General features: G+C 49.3%; 1 protein-coding gene and 1 long non-coding RNA gene across 7 annotated transcripts in view; both read left to right on the plus strand.

Annotated features, from left to right (window-relative positions):
- The first annotated feature begins 2,170 nt into the window (after positions 1-2,170).
- On the plus strand, positions 2,171-4,041 carry LOC113564651. The gene is made up of 2 exons (XR_003408181.1): positions 2,171-2,259; positions 3,609-4,041. It is a non-coding gene; the product is annotated as an uncharacterized LOC113564651 (long non-coding RNA).
- A 132-nt stretch (positions 4,042-4,173) lies between these two features.
- Positions 4,174-22,680, plus strand: part of LOC6555736 (microtubule-associated protein futsch) — a 37,766-nt gene continuing 19,259 nt past the window's right edge. For all 6 annotated transcript variants that reach the window (XM_026983147.1, XM_026983148.1, XM_026983152.1 and 3 more), the window contains exons 1-2: positions 4,174-4,927; positions 20,384-20,482. In XM_026983147.1, coding sequence (XP_026838948.1) covers positions 4,504-4,927; positions 20,384-20,482 — 523 coding nt within the window. In that variant the 5' untranslated portion in view covers positions 4,174-4,503. The remainder of the gene's footprint in view (positions 4,928-20,383; positions 20,483-22,680) is intronic.

The following is a 22,680-nucleotide window of genomic DNA, read 5'->3' on the forward strand; positions in this document are numbered from 1 at the left end:
CCTTGGAAACTTGAAGTTTCCCCAGCCGAAATTTCCATCGAAATCAATACAACCAGATTAACTCAACGCCATTCCTTTGCCAATCGCGTCCGCTCGTGCTACAAATTTAAGAACGTTTTTCGCGAACGTAATCGTGTGTCCATTTTGTGCTAAGCCTGACCATAGAGTTAACGAAGTAATCAACAGTTTACGAACAACTTGCTCCATCCATGCCGCGTGTGCTAGTTAAGTTGCAACCGCTCCAGCCAGTCTAAGCCGCAGAGTTAGTCCACGTCCAACAGACAGGTGAGTACCACAATCTCGGGCGCAGTGGGTGTGTGGATGAGTGAGTGTGTCGTAGGTCAGGGCCTTCGTGCTTCATGATCAGCCAGGCAGCCGCTCTGCATGCTGCATGTTGCATCCGCAGCTGGAACTGCATCCGCGTCTTCATCTGCAGCTGCAGCTGCATCTGCATCGCAAGCCCCAACTTTGCGCCACAGCAGGAGGCAATGCCACCAAGCTGTTCGAAATCCATCGCTTGGATGCCCCGCGCTCAGCTGAGCGTTACACAAGCACACACAAGCGCAGGCGGCAGCAAGAGTCAGCTGTTCGTACACCCGAGTCCATGTCCCCATCCCGCTCCCCACAGCTCACCAGCGCACAGCGCCTGCCCGAGTCGCAGTCCGATGGAACAGCCGGCAAACCGAAGTTCGCGACGAGTGCCCAATCGATAACCCCCTGTGCCGCTGGCAGCTGTTTCCAGCTAGCTGTTCCACCGGTGGAAAATCAGATGGTCGGTGGGGAGGCTCCCGGTCGCTTCCAGCCATCATTTCCAGCCCAAATGGATCACTGAAAGCCGCTTGCGATTTCACAAGTGCCGGTGTGCATTGTGATCACACTTTTACTAAGCCAAACAAACTTATATACTTAAGTGTGTTTGTACAGACGCATATCAAACTATAGTTGCACCAAAACGGTTCAGCTTTATATAGTAAATCCACTTTATATGCATGTACCTCTTAGGATAAATCGTCCTCGACTGAATAGGGATCGTGCTGAGTAACTGGGACCGCTCGGGAAATTACGTAACTTCATAGGCATTAAGCCGACTTCCAGTCGCGCTCCGCTTTCCCGCCGTCCGATGGTCGAGCCGCTTAGTCTGCCTGCGATTCCTGCTCGGATTCCTATTCAGATTCCGATTCCGATTCCGACTCGGATTCCTGCTTGTGCAGTTGCCCAGACGCTGAAAGCCGGCGCCAACAGCTGACCACGCGCCAGGAGTCCAGAGCAAGTTCGTCCGGCAAGTTGGCTACAGGAGTTGGGAAAAATCGACAATGACGGACGCGAAGTGCGGCGAGTGGGAGCAGCTGGGCCAGAGGGGCTGTGGGGCTGTGGACGAGGGTCGCAATGTATGCCGGTGCCATAAAGTGCCGGCACGGAGAAGCGAAGCGAGGCCCATAACCGCTAACTGGAAGCGGCGAGCCAGCGAATCCGCATCCGAAAGGACCCGAATCGTCCTTTGGACGCCACGAACCCACAAGCCGGCCCCAACGAAGGGCATCCAAGTCTCGAATACCCTTGCCAAGCGGGGTATTGCGATAATTGGTGGTAGAAGGTCAGGAAGATTCTTACTGGGTTAAAAATGAGCTACCGATGGCACCAGATTTGGAGGTGCAAATGGCTCGGCTGTGTGCAGTCAAACCTTGTTGTTGGGAGTGAAGCAGATGCGTGATTTAGTTGGACATGGAAAGGGTATTCTGGAAAGGACTGTCGACTTGGGAAGGACTACAGCTGAGTGGAAGGAGCGGGACGACGATACGGGGAGCGACAGAGAGCGAGCGAGCCGAGCCTGCGCCCAGCTGGAAGTTCCAATTGCGGCGGCAACGCAACTGGAGTGGAGTTGCCGACAACTGAAACCGACTATCGACAACCGACTGCCGACTGCCGACTGCCGACGACCGACGGCCGAGTGGCAAGTGGCAAGTGGCGTTGGCGTTGGCGTCGCTGCCCCACTGGCATCTTCGCTTCGTGGTGCACGATGGCTCGGGCCAAGAATCAGTCGTCGTCGAGCTTTCAAACCGTTTGCAGCGAGCGCCAGAGCAGCACCGCCAAGGATCCCTGTCCATCCAGTCGAGCCTGAAACTCCAGCCACAAGCAGCCAAGAAGCAGCAGCAGCAGCAGCGGCAGCAGCAAGCAGCAGCAGCAAGCAGCAGCGAAGCGGCAGCAAAGCAAAAGCAGCAAGCAGAGAGAGGGACAGAGACAGAGGGAAAGAGAGCCAAAGTAAATTGGCCAGAAAGAAGTTTTTCTTTCGCCTAATTCTTTTTTTCGCTGTGTGTGTGAGTGTGTGGTGTGGAGTGGTGTGGCATGGTGTGCCGTGGTGTGGCATGGTGGTGTGCCCATTGATTGTGAACCTTTTTTTGCCAGTGCACCTTTTTTTCTGTGGCTTCTTGCGGCTTCTTGCGGCAATGGTGGTGTCACATAACCAACAGCACGTGCTGAGTGGGCACTTCCTTTCCGGCGAGTGTCCCGTGAAAGCGGCGCTGCAGCCGGAGTTGCATCGATTATTCCGGTGCCGCCGGCCTGGGCTGCGATCAAAGGAGCTGCTACCGAAATAGCCGCCTCATCCAGCAGTTCCGCACTTGGCCGCCGGGCAGGGAACGCCGAGGACGAAGGCCCAGCCCGATCTCACCCTCCATGTGTGAAGTGCCGGCAGCTCCAAGAACGCAAAATTCAAAAATAACCAAAAAGAGTGCGATGAATCATCGCGGGCCTCGCATACGCCACTTCGTGCAACTCCGGCGCAATGGAGCGCGTCGCTTTTGGCCACGGGCACGCGACCAACTGCAGTTTCTGGGGGAGAACCTGCAGGATTGCGCCAGCCGGGCGGCTCCCATACACATGGCGGCAGACAGACGTACGAGAAAGGAGTTCGTGCTGGCTGCTTTTTATAGTTCTCGCCCCTGCAGCCTGGAGCGGCCCAAACAGCAAGGGGGTGGCGTGATGACGACGTCGTCAGCGTTGCCATGGAGCGATGACGACATCTTTGCCTCACTGCCACTACCCCCGGCTCACATGCAAGGGTGCAAGGGTTGATCAGTTCCTTGTGAGGGGGCCACAGTTCTCTCGGCTGCAGTTGGGGGCCACAAAAGTTGTTCGAAGCTGCTATGGAGCTGGTGGGGAAGCAGAAAGGTCGTGGCCCATGCGGCAAACACTTGTCCATCAATGTTCCTCGCGGCTTGATGGTTGATAGCGTTCATAGCCGTTTGCCCTGCAGGAGTGACCAATCATCGTGCTCGACCTATAGTAAGCCAACTTTGTGCAAGGCGGCCAAAGTTCAATGGATTCTATGCGCTGTCGGTCCTCCGCCCCCAGTTCCTGCTCCACTCCTGCTCCTCCTGTCTGTGCAGGCAGGGCCGTCTTTTTATAGCCACTCCTCGCCCGGATGCCGGCTGTCTGGCAGGTCCACCGGGCAGCGGATCGGACGAAGCCAAGGGGGCAACTTGGGGTGGCGAGAACCGGGTGCTCCACCCGGTGGGGAATAGTGCGGTGTGAATGGATGGGTGGAGGGTAGAGGGTTCGCATGTACACGTATGCCCAGGCTAACCGGCTGATTCTGCTCTTACTTTCAGATCCGACGATTGACGAAAAGGGTCGAACGGCAAACGCGAAGAAAGTTAGGAGATAACAAACAGAGGAATCGCGAGAAAAACCAAAGAACACTTAAGAGCAAAACAAAAATCGAATTTTCATGTTTAAATCGCAAAACCAAAATTATCGATAAAGAAATTAAAGGAAAACCAAAGAGAGAAAAACCAAATATAAAGTAAATTGCTACCAGTAAACGCTAGTCCAAATCTTCACTATATAAATATATGTATACTATATATATTTAACTAATAATACTTCAAAGAGAACACGCCAATTGCCGCAACTTTACTCCAACCCGTAAAAGTAAAAAGAAATAATTTCCATTAAACAAACGCTAAATACCAAATACCTAACACAGCTTCGAAGTGTGCACAATAACAACGTAAAAAGTTATTAACCAAAACCAAAGAAAGACACCAAAAAAAGACAAACCAAAAGCAAGGCAAATTATTATTGAACAAAACCGAAAACTGAAAAACAATTAAGCAAAGTCGAGCAAAACTGCGCCAAAGTCACGGCCAGCAAACACAAAGTACAACAAACAAACACAAACAGAAACAGAAACACAAGCAACAAGCAGCAAGTTGCAAGCGGCAAAAGCAACAGCAGTTGCGAAGTGAAGCGTTTCCACTGACCACGCCCACCCCCGCGGCTGAGCAGTCCGCCCCCTTCAGCAATTTTCCGATTTGGCAGCGCATCGTTTCCGAGAAATCTTGCGTGCGCCGGGAAAACTGAAGCGCCAGTGTCGGTTGGTTAACAAGAGAACTCAGAACTCAGAACCCAGACTATACCCTCTTTTTTTTCGAGTGTGCGAACCAGTTTTTTTTGTGTGTGCCCAAACCAAGAACAACAACAGCCACCACTGCAGCAACTGTGATGGCAGATCAGCCAAAGGCAACGACAACCGCGACCGGAGGAGCAGCTGGCCCACTTCCTGAAGGCGACGCCGTGATGGCCACCACCAACCAGGACGCACTGGCCAAAGGAGCCGGAGTTGGGCCTGCCCAGGACGCGGCCCAGGAACCAGGCCAGGCGCAGCACGGAGAGCCCGCGGATGCTGGGGATGCCGGCGACGATGGAGCCACCGATGCCGGGGCCAGCTCGCTGCCCCCCTCCGAGATTGGTGGCCGGGCGCCCCTGGACACGGCCTGCTCGGACGCCGACGGAGGAGCCCCCTCCAGCCTGGCCGGCGGCATTGTGGGACCGCCCAGTCCGCTCACCGGCTGCTACCTCCTCATCGTGCTGGGGGAGCCGCACTCCGAGGAGCACAAGGACAATATCTTGCAGCATCTGCTCAAGGGTGAGTTCAAGTCCTATTTTCTTAACTCTATGTTTGTTCCAAGTGGTTTGCTAACGGGGGGTTTAACATGGTTTGGTTGCAAGTGGAAAATACTGAAAGTTACTGGTCGATTTGCATGGGTTTGTTGATCCTCGTGCCGCTTGTTTGCCAGTGAAATTTGGGATTGCAGAAAACGGGGCCCAAGAAAATATCATTGGATTAAATGCACACTTGGATGCGAGAGTAGAAAGTCAGGGAATGCAAATGAGGACTGGAAGTCCATGATTGAATGCCCATGGTCGCGGTCGTGGTCAAGCCTGGCCGATTCGCGTCGCGTGTCCCGTTGGGCCCACACCACAAACCAGTCGGCCCGATGGAGACTCCCGTCTCCACTCCATTGCAATTAGGAGCGATCCACCCACTCCGTCCAGCCTCTCCAGCTTTTCCACACTTTGCTGACCGCCGTCGTCTCGTCTGCTGCTGCTTCTAATTAGCAGGTGGATTTGCTGGACGTGGAGCTTGGGTTGTAGCTACCACTCGGCCATGCACAGATACCGATCTGGGAGGTTGCCGATAAGGAGAGGTATTCTGCCAGAGCCCCGAAAGAAACGAGAGGCCAGGTTTGCTCAGAAGTATCTAGCTCCGGATCGATTGAGAAAAGGAGGAAAGGAGGCCACTCCAATTACGCGCTGCCTGCTAATCGAGTTTTCATTTCCGTGCTCACGGACAGACCAGGTCACTGCGCTCCACGTCCGTGTGCTGATGGCCGTGCTGGGTGCAAAGTCCTGTCCGCAAACTCAATTGGGAATGCCGCTGGTAATTCGATTTAAGCAAATTGCGCATGAAAGTATGCAGGCATCTGATGCGAGGCTGCAGTGCACCCACTTTGCCAGTTTAATTAAAATCGAAAGCATACCCGCACCCAGAAACTGGCAGGAACTGGGCGGCAGGACAAACAGCAGCGAATTGTTTACTTTTAATTGTATTAATTATTTTCATGTTGATTGCATTACAAACAGCAACATGCACACAACAACGGGGCAGCTTCAGTAAAAAGGGCAATTGGGTCAGAGTTCGGAGGTACAGATACAGATACAGATACAGTTACAGATACAGTTACAGATACAGCTGCGGATATGCAGATGCAGTGCGCAGCTATTGCAGATTATCAACAAATATTTGAGCTACGCAGGCGACAAGCCGGAATGGCTGGACGGGAATGGGAGTGGGAACGTGCCTAGGGAAAAGGACAAAGGGCAAACAGCAACTAGCCCGTCGGGAGCGGAGAATTCGCCGGAACTCGTACGGTGGAGGATGTGCCATAATTGCCGGACACGAAACTGCTCCCACTCGTCCGCCCACACGGAAATTTCAAAACTCTGCCCGTGCGACACCGAAAATTAGTCAGCAGCTGGAGGCGGGGATGTGGATTACCTGAGGTTTAGCCGCATCTGGCTAAAAAAGCTGGAATTAAGTGCTGTTTGCTCAGCTCCGCGGGTGGACATAGAACAAATAGTCAGCCAGTGGCGGACCTCCCTTTTAATTGATTTCGAAAGTGCGGCGTTAGTGCAGCGGAACTCAGCAGCGGAATACAATACAAAACAAGCCACTCTTTCCAGCCCATAAAAATGGCATTGAATATATATTTCCATTGTCTTTGCCTCTTCTATTGATGGTTTACTCGAATGACAAATGCCACAAAATGGGCTTTGACTGTTGGCTCCACTTGGCTGCTCCTTGCCACTGGATTATGACAATTACGCGGCTCAACCTCCCCGACTTGGATGCCCTTTTAATTAACTTAAAAATGAATCAATAAAAAAGAGTGACTTTCAAGGTCGGCCACTCGGGAGGGCGAAGGGCGAAGGGCGGAGGGGAGAATCACATAACATTATTATGACAACTGTTGTCGAAAAAGGGCAAAGAGCAGGGGGTGGCGATGGGCGTGGCACGAAAATGTGTGTAGGCCCAAAAATCGATCAAATAAAAGGGTAGACAGGGCAGAGACAGGCGGGCAAGGGAGGCCCAAAGCGCAGAAGACGCGTGACAAGCTTCGATTTTGTTGATATTTTTAGACGGACCCCAAGGGAGGGGCTCCCGGGAGACTGACTGCCTGCGGACTGCGTGACAATGGCCCGGCATATGACAGCTGGACAGGATGCCGCCGGCGACAGGAGTCTCCTCCGAGGAGCACGCTACGTGACCCGGTTCGTGCCATCCGCAACCCCGAAAAGCTGGACACGTTCGCCCGGCCAACCAACCAACCAAGTTGCGCTGACAATGCCATGACAGCAATTTCAGCTGCACCGCTGCTGGCAGTGGCAAGGCGGTAAGCCATGCAACTAACTAGCTGCAGAAAGGATGCAACTTTGGGTGCTTGCTGCATTCTGGCATGTGGCATCTGGCATCTGGCACAGAGTTTCCCCGAAGCCACTCGACTGCTCCGGCCTGGCCACGTATTATTGCATACATCTGGGCAACTTACTGTGCGATTTGGTGATATTGTTGCGAGTGTGGTGCTGAGACCGCTGCAGCTTGTTCCTTGAGCTTCAGCCCATGCTCCGCAGAGGCAGAGGCAGCGGCCCATGCGGCGTATACGCAATAATCGATTTTGAATTGGAAAGCCCTGGGGAGGTGGGGCGTTGAGCCGGCTGGCTATGTTGGTGGCCGTCTGCGGCCAAGCCGAGCCACACTTGCGTCATCAAGCGGCACATAGACGCACACACACACACACACACAGACGGACGGACGGGCGGGGACATTAAAAATGCTTTTATTGCAAATTAATTGCTTTGAAGTGCATTGGAGGCCACCACAGCAACATACCCTGCCACACTTTCGAATGGTCACAGATCATGCGACGCACCCGTGGTCAGCCGCAGACCACGCCCAAGCCCAGCCAGCCCCCTTGACCTCTGCCCTCTGCCCTCTTCCCTCTGCCCCCTGACCCATGCCCTGTGGTCTGTTTTGTTTCTGGCCCAGCTCATGTTACGTTCGTTTCATTTTAATTAGTTTTCGCCCAGGTCGTTTCTGTTGCCCTGCGAGCTTCGTGATGAGCGTGTCATTAAATTTGCAATTTAATTTCTCATTATTCTAATGAGCAAGTGCACAGCGAAACTGGATACGAGCGACCGAATTGGGCAAGGTGTTCGAAAACGGCTGTGCGATTCTCCAGTCGAAGCGGTTTGCGGCGACCTTTGACCCGAAAAGAGTTTGGCTGCGACGTGAGCTAATTGGCTGCTAACTGCTTGCTGATGGCCCGGCCCACTTGACCAAAATTGAAACGTCCAATGCGAAATTCATGAGCCACAACTTCTGCGGCGGGGCGAGGATATGTTGGCAGGATAAAGTGCCGCCGTGCACCTATCACAGCCGTATCTGATCCCAAAACACTTTTGGCTCAAAGTTTCGGCCAACAAGCAGCAGGAAAATAAAAGCCATTTCCGAGCGGCAATTTCATGAATTTTCTCAACTGCCTTAGCAATGCCGTAAAGAAAACGGGGTACCCATAAGCCCAACGATCCAATTCCCAGTTTATGCCACAGATACGTAGTGTGTTCGCAAACTCGAGTCAGTTTGGTCTCGTGTGTGTGGCACGGAGGCCTTAAAGTTTCTTGGCGGGCGGTGAGCGGGTAGAACCAGGGAAAACATGCTTCGACACGGAGATACCCTCTAAAGTTCCTTGGCGATCGATAAAGTAATAAGGAGCCGGACGAACAACGTAGCAGTTTCCTATCGACGTGACCAACAGCAACAGCATGTGTGATACCCGGGCCTAATCCTCTCCTGCTGCAACTGCTCCCATGCCTTCGGGATGGGTCAATGGACTGGCCGGCTGGCAGGCATTTTGCTTACAACTGCTGGCAAGTGCTGGCGAAAAGTTGGACTGCAAAGTGGGACGCTCCCAGCCATGGTCAGCTATAAAAATTCCTATCTCATTACATTTAAAGTGAAGTACAATTCGGCTAATGCAATTGGCACACGAACAAGACGCAGGAGCAGCACTTGGGCGCCCGAGAGGAGGAGGCGGGTCGTGTGTGCACACTCACGTAACTAAAGCCTTTCATTTTGATTAACGTGCCTCCTCCACGCGGCGGCAAAGTGGGTTTACGACCCAAAGAAACTGGAGGCGAAATGGCAGCCGGGAAAGGTGGCTCCGAATCCAACTTGGACTCCGGCTCAGCCGCAAAACTGCCGACTTGTGCACATCTTCGGCCCCACTCACACTGGGGCCCGGAGTCGACAACGTGAAAATCATGAAAATTAATTGGCAATCTGGGCCCGATCCCCTCCATTTCCATTTGCCCGGCCGCTCCTGCTGAGCTTGGCACAAATTAATGTGCCGCCATTTTGAACATTGCAGTGGAGGTTCCTGCTCCGCCGCCTGGTGCTCCGCCAATTTGCTCCATCCTGCGGAGCGCTGTATGCAAATGTTTGCTCCGCAACTCCAACAGAACTCCGAAAGTCCAATAGAAGTCGGTCAGGCGGAAGCACCTCGTGATTCACTCGTGACTCAGAACTCTGCTAATTTCATTTGGTAGTGCAATCCGGCGGTTTCTGTTTGAGTTTCTGATTGATTTGAACTCATTTGTTTGAGTTTGCCGTGGTTCTGGCTGAAAGACTTGGGCACTGGGAGCAGGCAGCTCAGATTCCACAGGAGCCATGTCTCAGGGCGAACTACAGGGAAGAAGGAGGAGTCTGCAATCATCACTTCATCTTTCGATTGGGTAAATTGGGCACCGCAAGCTGGGCAGGTGGACAGTTTCGTAACCCTGGGCTCCAAAATGGATTGTAATTTCCATGACTCAATTATGGAAGTTAGATTATATGGAGCATAATTGATTGTCAATTTCCATCTGCGACTGGCAATCTTAGCCGAAGTTGAGCTTGCAGCTGGAGACATTCAAAATGAAGTATTGGAATTCAATCTGAGGCCGTAAAATCGCTTTGCATAATAGCACGTATCTGGCAGATACATTACTGCCAGTTGCCTCCGCAAAAAGATTCAAAGATTCCTCCGCCGTTTTATGCACACATATTTCGTAATTTTATGGCAGCTGCTGCCCGTGTCCGTGGGCCAGCCCAAAACCGGAGGAGGCGGAGGAGAGGTGCCATCGCCAGGGGTGGAGGTGGTTCGGTTGGCCATTTTCCTGCTGTGACTGCTGCAATTTTCGTTTGGCGCATTTGCGAAATTAAAAAGCTTCTTGCATCATTCTGGCCTCCTCCTCCTACTCCTCCTCCTCCGTCAACGTAGTCGTCGTCGCTCGCCAGCAATCCTCCCCAGCGTCCCCGGTCGCAGTCATCAAGTGATTTGTTGGTCGTTTGCCAAGTGCAGCTGGTGACACTCACATCCCACGGCCACATGTTCAGCTGGGCAGATGTTCGGGGGCAAGGAACGGCGGACCCTGACTTTGAATCGGTTCTTTAATGAGCTCCTCTAATGAGCTGGGCATTAATAGCCCGGGATTGGGATGATGACAATTTTCCAGCAAATCTGCGTGACTCCCGCAATCTTTGGTATTCGCTGAAAAAAGTGATGACTTGCAAGTTTTTCATCTGCAAAGTTGGGCGTAATGATGAAGAAGCAAGCTACCCCTTTCTTCTCCTTGGACTCTACTCCTTTGTTACTGAACTCGATTTCGCACAATCCTATCTGATTTATACGTACTTTATACGAGCTCCTTATTTATTAGCCCACTGCCACCTTGTTAACCGCTGGCTCCTCGCAAAGTATGCATTATTTATTCATGAGCGCCACCAAAGCGCCTTATTGATTGGCTTGGGCGCTAATTGGGCGTGGCAAAGTTGAGATTGACTCGGAAAATGCACTTTCCCTTTTATTAAATGGCAATTAAACTGCTTGCGGCCAGAGTGGGGCATGTTTTTGGCGCAGGGTGCTGAGATACATCTTACGTAAAATGTTTATTACTCCTGAAAGTGCTCCCTATTAATGTTCGAGGTTGGGGGGGCAGGGCACATAGATGTGAATGCATGAAATTTTCAATTTCCTATCTGCCACTGAATGATGAAATGTCGATCACGACAAGAGCCTCATTTCCCCCTGGCCTTTTCCCCCGAACCCCAGCGCTACGTCCCCAGTTTTCCGAGCCCTCGGCATGTGAGTGTGTCGGTGCGCTTGGATCCAATTTGTCGCCTTGCCCGGGAAAATTGCGAAAAATCGTTGACAAATTGCATTCGAGACGCCCTCTTCCATTGGCTGGCTTTTTACCTTTCCGTGCCCGCATTAGCGCTTCCCGCTCGCCCCTAAATTGCCATTGCCCTACGCTCGCTCAATACAAATTCATTTCGATTCAATCTGCAGCACCTCAGACTCAAAAAGGCGTTTCAAATGCTTTTATTGCCCTCATGGCTCATGGTTCATGGTGCATGGTGCATGGTGCATGGTGCATGGCTCATGGCGCTTTCCTTGCCGTCTTTGTGTGCCTGTGTGAGTGCTGCTGTGTGTGTGTGGGCGTGGCAGATAAGACTCGCAAGTGGCACAGTTGTCCATTGTGTGAGAGGCGATATGACGGAGCCCATGGCACATCCTCCTACAGAAGTCAGTAGTAAGCCATGAAATTGGAAATCCATAATGGTCGAGCTGAGCACGAGCTCATGAAAGGACCACAAATGTGCATATGCCTTTGATGCACCCTTTGTGGACTATTGTGCACTTTGTGCGGATGGGGAACGGGCTTTGGATGTTACGGGTTACGAGTGGGGATGCGTAACTCGATGGGAGTGGTTCACTTCCTACTGCTTCGATGCAAATGTTTGATTACAAACTGCATTTATTGAGCAAGAACGTAGTCCATGCTGAGACTGCCTCTCGGCAAACATTGGGAATATTGCTGGGTAAACACCAGCCTTAAATCAAATAAATATGATGCCCAGTATGTTTTCAGCAGAAATAATTACATTTTTCTTTTTCGCTGCCCATCAATTCAGATGCGATTAAAAGATATTTGATTCTCTTCACTTAATTGGTTGTTTATACGACTTTAAAGTGGCGTGATATTTAATGCGTGTTTGCCATAAATAATTAAATGCTTATGATTCAAGTGGCATTCAATCCGCTCGTCCTTCGCTGATGAATCGCCCTCATTATTGACTTTTTGATGGCATTAAAGGATAAGCTTGGCAACTCGAGCGCAATTTGCGCAATGGGAGCTGCAGTGACCATGTCGCTCGTTGCGAAATGCTGGCAATTATTCAATTAGTGACAAACTAAGGCCAAAAAACTGATTATTTTATGTCGGAAAAACGACTTTTGGCAAATATTCGATATTTTCGATGGGAATTTTCACCATAACTTCTATAAAAATGATCGAAAAGATGGAAGAATGACAGTTTTGAGCAGCTAATTACCAACGCTAACCATCCCTATCACTTTTTGACGGAGTTGGGAAAATACATTTTTTTTTGATTTTTTGCCTTTTTTGTAAGGGGTGACATCAACAAAATTTGCAAAAAATGTCAAAAAAATTAAGTTTTTATTTTTTGATACAGTTTGATTGGAAATTTAAATACGAGCTCAACGATGTATGACATTCCATATTCAGACAATTATTTTTAAAGTTGTGGCCAAAAAACGGAGAATTTTATGTCGGAACTTCGGAAAAACGACTTATAGCAATATTCGATATTTTCGATGGGCATTTTCATCACAACTTCCATAAAAATGATCGCAAAGTTGAAAGAATGTCAGTTTTGAGCAGCTAATTACCAACGCTAACCATCCCTATTACTTTTTGACGGAGTTGGGAAAATACATTTTTTTTTGATTTTTTGCCTTTTTTGTAAGGGGTGACATCAACAAAATTTGCAAAAAATGTCAAAAAAATTAAGTTTTTATTTTTTGATACAGTTTGATTGGAAATTTAAATACGAGCTCAACGATGTATGACATTCCATATTCAGACAATTATTTTTAAAGTTGTGGCCAAAAAACGGAGAATTTTATGTCGGAACTTCGGAAAAACGACTTATAGCAATATTCGATATTTTCGATGGGCATTTTCATCACAACTTCCATAAAAATGATCGCAAAGTTGAAAGAATGACAGTTTTGAGCAGCTAATTACCAACGCTAACCATCCCTATTACTTTTTGACGGAGTTGGGAAAATACATTTTTTTTTGATTTTTTGCCTTTTTTGTAAGGGGTGACATCAACAAAATTTGCAAAAAATGTCAAAAAAATTAAGTTTTTATTTTTTGATACAGTTTGATTGGAAATTTAAATACGAGCTCAACGATGTATGACATTCCATATTCAGACAATTATTTTTAAAGTTGTGGCCAAAAAACGGAGAATTTTATGTCGGAACTTCGGAAAAACGACTTATAGCAATATTCGATATTTTCGATGGGCATTTTCATCACAACTTCCATAAAAATGATCGCAAAGTTGAAAGAATGACAGTTTTGAGCAGCTAATTACCAACGCTAACCATCCCTATTACTTTTTGACGGAGTTGGGAAAATACATTTTTTTTTGATTTTTTGCCTTTTTTGTAAGGGGTGACATCAACAAGATTTGCAAAAAATGTCAAAAAAATTAAGTTTTTATTTTTTGATACAGTTTGATTAGAAATTTAAATACGAGCTGAACGATGTATGACAATCCATATTCAGACAATTATTTTTAAAGTTGTGGCCAAAAAACGGAGAATTTTATGTCGGAACTTCGGAAAAACGACTTATAGCAATATTCGATATTTCGATGGGCATTTTCATCACAACTTCCATAAAAATGATCGCAAAGTTGAAAGAATGACAGTTTTGAGCAGCTAATTACCAACGCTAACCATCCCTATTACTTTTTGACGGAGTTGGGAAAATACATTTTTTTTTGATTTTTTGCCTTTTTTGTAAGGGGTGACATCAACAAAATTTGCAAAAAATGTCAAAAAAATTAAGTTTTTATTTTTTGATACAGTTTGATTGGAAATTTAAATACGAGCTCAACGATGTATGACATTCCATATTCAGACAATTATTTTTAAAGTTGTGGCCAAAAAACGGAGAATTTTATGTCGGAACTTCGGAAAAACGACTTATAGCAATATTCGATATTTTCGATGGGCATTTTCATCACAACTTCCATAAAAATGATCGCAAAGTTGAAAGAATGACAGTTTTGAGCAGCTAATTACCAACGCTAACCATCCCTATTACTTTTTGACGGAGTTGGGAAAATACATTTTTTTTTGATTTTTTGCCTTTTTTGTAAGGGGTGACATCAACAAAATTTGCAAAAAATGTCAAAAAAATTAAGTTTTTATTTTTTGATACAGTTTGATTAGAAATTTAAATACGAGCTGAACGATGTATGACAATCCATATTCAGACAATTATTTTTAAAGTTGTGGCCAAAAAACGGAGAATTTTATGTCGGAACTTCGGAAAAACGACTTATAGCAATATTCGATATTTTCGATGGGCATTTTCATCACAACTTCCATAAAAATGATCGCAAAGTTGAAAGAATGACAGTTTTGAGCAGCTAATTACCAACGCTAACCATCCCTATTACTTTTTGACGGAGTTGGGAAAATACATTTTTTTTTGATTTTTTGCCTTTTTTGTAAGGGGTGACATCAACAAAATTTGCAAAAAATGTCAAAAAAATTAAGTTTTTATTTTTTGATACAGTTTGATTGGAAATTTAAATACGAGCTCAACGATGTATGACATTCCATATTCAGACAATTATTTTTAAAGTTGTGGCCAAAAAACGGAGAATTTTATGTCGGAACTTCGGAAAAACGACTTATAGCAATATTCGATATTTTCGATGGGCATTTTCATCACAACTTCCATAAAAATGATCGCAAAGTTGAAAGAATGACAGTTTTGAGCAGCTAATTACCAACGCTAACCATCCCTATTACTTTTTGACGGAGTTGGGAAAATACATTTTTTTTTGATTTTTTGCCTTTTTTGTAAGGGGTGACATCAACAAGATTTGCAAAAAATGTCAAAAAAATTAAATTTGTATTTTTGGATACAGTTTGATTGGAAATTTAAATACGATATCAACGATGTATGACATTCCATATTCAGACAATTATTTTTAAAGTTGTGGCCAAAAAACGGAGAATTTTATGTCGGAAAATCGGAAAAACTACTTTTGGCAAATGTTCGATATTTTCGATGGGGCGTGGCACCCACAGGTACGCAGAGCCATTTCAGCAAACTTTCATGCAGCAATCTTTCGACAGCACAATTAAGCAGGAGTTGCAAATGCGAATTGAATCTGGATCGGCTTTGACTTTGCATACCAACCCAGAGGTGCAGACTTGCCCATATCGGTTATAGTAGCTATGGTGGCTGGTTTCGAGTCACCTTTCGGGAAGTGAATGTGCTGATCATGGAGCTGTTTGCACAAGAAACCCGCCATGTACGCCTCATTCCCGGCGAGCTGAACTCGAATAATGGAAATTGCATGTCAGGCGGCGAGGGTATCTGGCGGATAAACTATTTTTGGCCGTCTTCAGTAAACTTGAAATCCGAGGGATGCGCGGGTCGCACTTATTCCCGCCTGTCATACGCAAAAATCCCCCATTCGTGCGGAGCGCGGACGAACGCAAATTTATTTTTAGCTGGTCGCGGAAAATGCTGCAGTTGCAGCGGGAAATCTTTTTTGTGGCAGCACACACACACACCCGCGAACTCATGTGCAGTCATTGTGACAGGCGCAAGTCTGTGTCAGAAATGTTTCCTTTTTTCGACTGGCTCCGCTTCTATTTTTCACTCCCTCCGCTGGCAGTAAAATCGAAGAAATATAAACAAACTGAGGTGACCCGGCAGCTATATAGGATGGAATGGAAGGGGCCGCGGCGGATGGTGGCAGTCGTGACATGTGGCAGGAGATAAAGTACGATATGAAGTGAAGGGATTGTACACACCACCCCATCCCATGCCATCCCATGGCATTCCATTCCACTCCCGCTTCCATTCTCCCCTTACGGCGCGAGGGAGGCAGGTGGGGCAGGGAGATTGTCCGTGGCTGGAATGAGTCCTACAATCGGATTGCAATGCGAACTGTGAACCGCTCGCAGTTACCCATTCGCTAGCACTCGAATACCTCGTAAAGCATTGCAGAGGGTTTCATAGTTCTGCAATCGATTGACCTTTCACCTTACACCTTACCTTAGAAAGTACCAGAAATCGCATGTGTACTTCCTGCGATAAGCAACCTGAGCTAGGAACGCAACTTGCAGAAAGCCCATCAGATATCCCACTAGGAAGGCTTCCACGGAGGAGTTTCTGGCTGTTGCAAGGGCATGTAGGCTGTCCGCCTCGTTTCGCTGGCTGCTCTGTCAGGAGCAGCTGAAATCTCGCCCAGCGGGAAGCCACTGAATGACCCTGGGGCGCAGCGGGTGGAAGGTAGCGGGTTCACTTCGAGAAATGAAAGCTCTGCAGAAGGGCTGTCTCCCGACCCACGCGTGCGGCGATAATAGAATTTCATTTTCGGGCAGATGTCAGGATACAGCCCACAAAGGCTGCCAACTTGCCCCCGAACGCTGCAACCGCACGTGGCAGGAAAACATTCATGAGCAATTTATGCAGGGCTATAAAATACTGAAAGAGTTCACTCGCCGCCGCCGCCCCCTCGCAAGGATCCCCTTTCCTTCCTTTCGGCGCACAGTGTGTGGCATGTATGGGACGAATCGATAAAGTGACATAAATTATGCGAAACTCGCTCGCACATCCTCCAACCCAGCCCAGTTCCTATATTGGAGCCCATTGGGGCTTTGTCAGCCAGTGCAATATTTCTATGCCACCCCGCCCAGCTGAATATTGTTAGTTCTGGCCACCTTGCCAGCAGTTTCACGAATTTGCGCATTTGTATTTCATATTTGGCCAGCAGCCCCACCCCGCCGCTGTCCCATCATTTGGCTGGGTCCCCACTCATGGGCTCCCGCCTGTTGTTCTGTCTGTCCTACGAACAGTGCCTATAAACATTGATTAGCCATTAGGGGCAACAGCACTTCAAATTATATTGCGCATTCGTCATGTATGCCAGGACGGGGAACGCAGGACGGCGGGACGAGGACCAGGACCAGGACCAGGAGGAGCGACCAGCGCTGGACATGACTCAGCAGTGGTAGTGATAGTGGCGCAAAACGCGGAGCACAAGATTATCGGGCGTGAGGACGGGGACCAGGATAATGACGCATGTTCCGACATGACGCAATGCTCCACGCTCCTCCGCTGTGTGCCGCCCAAGTGAATGGCCAAGAAGTGGGGGCCAGCCCCCACCCAGGTGGGGCCTACAGTGGCTGTTATGAATTAAACAAATTTAACGCGTTGAGCGAATAGTTGGCGACTGCTTCGTTGACCTCATTTGAAAGGATGCTGCTTTAAAGCGGCTTTTCCCACCTCGTCTGCGCCCAGTTCCAATTAATTACGGCTCTTATCAGGATGTACATATCGCTGGGTGCGCAAAACATCAACAGCGTGTCCGGCGCGGGACGTGGTAATGGTGTGTGTGGAATGTTGGGTGGTCGATGGGCGATGGGCGATGGGCGATGGTCGATGTCCTTGTCCGTGTCCGTGTCTTTGTGCCTCGGCTCATCAAGCTCGCTTATCGGCACGAGGCAATCAGGCGCAGCATTGTTCTCGCTCCCTGGCTGCCCGCCCTCCCATTGGCACTCCGGCCTGACCCGATCCGCATCCTCGAGCTGTCACAACAAAGGATTAGATGCGATCAGCGGAGCAGCCGTCTATTTGCTGCGGCTCGTTTACTTTACTTTCGATTCGCCTTAATTGTTATTGCCACCGGTATCCCCTGGGTATTCCCGTGCCCACTAGTCGCCCGCTTGGTTGGCTGTCCTTCAGGCGCAGTTCATCATCACCCGACCCCACCTCCTGCACTTCTGTTGCCGCTTGAAGATTCATCTTCAGCTCGGGCTGCTCCTCCTCGCCGTCCACTTCACTCAATACGCAATTAATGGGCGCAAGTGTTTAATTTCTTTTTAATGTGTTTATTATTCATTTCCAAACATTTAGCCCCTTTTCGTCAGTGCCCCTCCAACAGTTGCACTTTCAGCCGCCCTCTTACCGAATCTGAACCAGAGTCTCGAGTCTGGAGGGTGGCGGTGGAACTACGGAACTGTGGGTTCCGGAAGGCCGGAGAAGAAGCGCATTCATTTGGCTATGCAAACTTTTTCAACGCGCTTTTCTGGCTTCAAGAGCCTGGCAACAACGAACGAGCGAACAACGTCAAGTGGCTTTTAGCTACATCAGAATCAACACAGCTCCTCCTCCTCCTCCTCCGGCTCCCTGCCACCCATCTACATGCAGAGTGGCTTTCTGGGGGGGCACAGAATTATGCAACTATATGCTGCAAGCTGAGGGAAGCGCGAGGGGAACGCAGCGAAAGCCACCGATGCGAGGCGGGGCGCCTATCAGCAATCATCCATAGGATGCGGAAGCGGCGTCAGGAGCAGGAACACATAGGTGTCGCCAGCGTGTCAGTGGGCGGAATGGGCTGTCGCCTCAGGGGCTCCAGAGGACGTGGCGATGGAGGACCTAGGACGCGAGACGCGGGACGCGGGACACAGGAAACAGGTGTCTGTCTGTCTGACACGACTCCCCATTCGATTACCTGGCTGTCGGGCGCTCAATCGCAGCGAGTGCACTTCGCAATGAGTCGAAATCGAAATAATCCACTGAATCCACCGAACCACTGGGCCCGCGGCTCCGTGATGAAGTGAGGTCGCCACTAACTAACTAAGGCAGATCACAGGGTTCGGAACTAGGAGCATCCCTAAGCTGGGGAAATTGCCCACGTCCTTGATTCACCTAACTGATGTTAGGTGCATGCATTGCGGAGCTCCTACCTAGGAGCCACTTGTGCTCCAAGGAAGGCAAGTGAGTGGCTGGCGGAGCTGGCCAAAAATTAAATATAAATAAATAAATAGGCACCGAGTCTGGCCCTGGCAGCGGGCAAATGGAAGTCTCACTCAAAGATATCAACGCACAAATAATAAATGAGCGCTGGCGATGAACGAGGGGCGAGGGCGAGGCTCAGTCGGAGGTTCTGACCTGGACTCGGATTAAGATTCGGGTTGGCACTCCGATTCGGATGCGGATTCGGATTCGGATTCGGTTACTGTTTCTGTAGCGCGTCTCCTCCGTCTGAGTGGCTTCATTCGCTCGATGATTGCTCAAGAGAGCAGGCCAACTGGTGTAAGGAGGAGGGTCCGTTCGCCCACATCCTTGCCATATACACTGTACACTATACACTATACACACACATATATATGTATATATGCTGGCGTCGCATATCCTGGGCGCTTCCTCATTATTTTTGTGCAATCGCTGTAGGCGCTTTTGACTGCCGTCTGCTGCTTTTCTCGGCTGCCTCCGCTGTATTCTTTGCTTTCCCTTTTGTTTGCCCACACAATGTCCTGATCCCGCCTGAATCTGGCTTTATATATAGTGGTCGTGTGCGGGCGGGTGAAAAAGTGTTGGGACTTGGCATTTTTTGCCTCGAGTTTACTTTTTTCCAGCCGCTTTTGTTGCTGCTACCAGCCATTTGTGCAAATTGCTGCAGTGAGCGGTGAAAGGCGGCAGGCGGCAGGCGGCGGGCGAAAGGGTAATATTGTTATATTTTTCTGGCTTAGGCTCAAGCCATTGCTGCCTCCGCGTCCTCCTTGCGGGCTGATGATCCGAAGCCATCTGCCATTCAATGATATTCCATACCGCGGAAAGTGCTTCATTTGCATCCAACGGCGGAGGCATAAAAATGAAAGTTAAGCACTCATTAAGGCATCGTTTGAATAAGTTATTCACGACAACGACGCCAGGGTCTTGGGGCTTCATTAAATTTCCAAGGGGCTTAGGGATAATTTACAATCTGTCAGATCTGCGAGGCATCTAGACGTGGCAGGCGAGTGGAAAGTTTGGGACTTCTCGGAGCCTCTTCAACCTGTCACGTAGGGCTTAAAGTCAGAGCTTCAAGGTGCCCCAGCAGTAATTTGATTCATTTTCCCGCACACACCTGCTCCTGCCCCTCGAGCTTTTTATGCCACACTGCATCCGCATAAACACAATTTTCCCACACACACAGCTAGGGGAAACTATTGAAAATCCGGTAAAGTGGTTGGAGCATGAAAATGATGGAAGGGCAGGGCCATTCGTTTGGGTTGGTACTTGCTCATACCTACTGCTGACTTAATTTGTTGACTAAATGACATAATATCAAAAGTCCAGTCCAGTCCAGTCCAGTCCAGTCCAGTTCACCGTGGCGTATGCGTAATGGACCCACCCGGCTGCTCATTTATCAAAACTGCTGATTGCCAACCATTCACAGACGCTGTGCATAATTACACAAAACTAATGTATGAGTGATTAATGGCCGCTGGGCAAACGGACCAGCTAACTATATGGTGTATATGGTGTGCAACCAGGACATAGCTACCACATCCCCACTAATCCTATCTACCACTTTGCTTCCTTGCAGGTTTCCTCTCCTGGGACGTTTCCGATTGTCACGTCGACTTGGAGGAGGAGCTCAATACAATAACACAGCATGCGCCCGAGGGCGAGGAGGCTCGTCACGGTAAGTCCAAGTGTCCAAGTCCAAGTGCTCCCTGGGAGCATTAGCTGGGCTAAGCCAACTGCAAGCAGCCCCAATTAGCGAATCCAATCCGGGCACTCGGAGATCATCGAATCCGCATCGCATCGCATCGCATCGGGCACAATGGCGATGTGGCAAATTACAAAACTTATTCCAGCGCATTACTAGGACAATTGTCTCCGCACAACAGCAAACCGGGCGGCGGGGGGAGAGGGCAGGGGCCCGGATAAACAACAATTGAATGCACAAAGCCGAAAGCTCGGCGTTTTCAGGCTTTGTTGTTTTGGCTTTTGTGATAAAGCCTGCCCCAGAGCAGCTGCCAAACGAGAGGCTGTATTTTCATTTGCCCAAGTGCAACAGCAGCAGCTTCACTGTCATCACCATCGTCATCATCGTCATCATCATCGACGGGAGCAACAATAAACGGCTGAAGGGGCTGTTGTCTTTGCGGATTAGGCTAAAACGATGTTGAAGCTCACTCAAGTGGCTGCCACTGCATCAACCATGTGCCGCTTCCGCGCTCCACGCGGCTCTACTTGCCCCTTTGTTGACTCGCACTGGAGATGATTGGGATTTTCTTCCGCCCGCCTCCTTTTAGTTCCCAAAAGCCGCCCTATTTGATACAAAGTCCCGCGGTCTGGAAACTCACAGATTGCGGCAATGCCTCGCACAAGCATTGAACTATGACCTTCTACCTTGAAGTTTTCCTGCTTTGGAGCAACTTGTTCCAAGACTTAGCCTATCTATTACAAAGTATCTATATCAAAGTAGTTCCCGTCCGATAGGTGTACAATGTGTTTCTATAGTTTTTGAAAAGGCAATACAAATTGCTTGGTTTCCAAAGTCCGCCTGGAGCGGACCAGCAGCGTGAAAAAACCCACCTTGGAGGACATTATTCCTCGGCGACAAAGAAACTAAAGTACGTTTGAAAGGACACGGACTTGGCAGTGATAAGGCGCGTTCTTCTTCTTAGCAGGCCTCTCGTTCGACGCGATGCCGATGCCGATGACGACGCCGAGGCGTTGTCCTTGAAGGACATGCTAAGTGCAACACCTGCGCTGAATGCCCTCCATTTAGCCATTGTCCGGATGGGGAAAAGTTGGCAGCGACAGCGGGCTTTCCATTTACCATTTTCCATTTCCATTTGCTCTCGCAATCGCATTTTGTTTGCCTTGCCTCCTCCAAACTACTCAAACAAAATTCTGAAGTGGTGCCGCCACAGAGCCGTCCAGAGCCCAATAATGATGCTGCAACAGCCATAAGCATAACCAGAGGGCAGCCGGGAGAGCTGGCAGAGCTGGCAGAGCTGGGAGAGCTGGTGGCCGGAGCACTTGAAACGCGATTCAGAATTCAGAATCCAGAATGCACAGAATGCACAGAATGCACAGAATGCACTCGCTTCGCCGGGCGCATTGTGCTCGTCCAAGGAAGAGGACGATGGTGTCCAAGTTGGCCACCTTCCTGCGTGGCTGCCTTCGAGCGCCAGTCCCTGCATCCCCCAACCAACCGAGCACCTTGTTTATGTACCCAGCTCCTGACTTCTGATGTCCCGACCCCGACTGACCCTCAGTCTTCATGCGGCTACCTAAATTTGCCGTTCCGAGTGGGACGGTAAAAGTTTGCTGACTTTTAAAGCGGAGCCCATCAGGAAAACGCTCCCCCGAGTTCCAGTACGGCCTGCTCTTCATACCGGCGATCCTCCCGCTCCCGCTCCTTACCCGTAGGCAGACGTAGTCGTACTCGTGCTTGGCCCAACCCGCTCTGCGGATTATCTGGGGATTTGGACACATTCTTATCGTGCCTGAGCCAAAACCCACATAAGCAATCAAGGGACGGGCTGATGAGATGTGGGGGCGTGCCACAATAGGACACCCAAGCCGTGTCCCGCCCAACCTAACCTGAAAAGCCATACAAATTCTTGAGATAAAACGCATGCAAAATTGATGGAAAGATAGGGTCCGTCCGTGCCGAGGATGTACGAGTGCGCACACAGCACACATGGAGCTGCTGCCTCTGGAAGGAAAGTGAGTGGGAGCCTACAAGGCCGTATTGACAATGGACAATGGGCAATGGCCAATGGGCAATGGGTAATGCTGTTGTTGTCCCGGAGAGGGAAGAGGGGTACGTATAGGGGCTTTATGAGGCAGACAGCCAGACTGACTAACTGACACGCCCACACG

The sequence above is a fragment of the Drosophila erecta genome, unplaced genomic scaffold (assembly GCF_003286155.1).
Source record: "Drosophila erecta strain 14021-0224.00,06,07 unplaced genomic scaffold, DereRS2 tig00000283-arrow-arrow-pilon, whole genome shotgun sequence".
NCBI lineage: Eukaryota > Metazoa > Arthropoda > Insecta > Diptera > Drosophilidae > Drosophila > Drosophila erecta.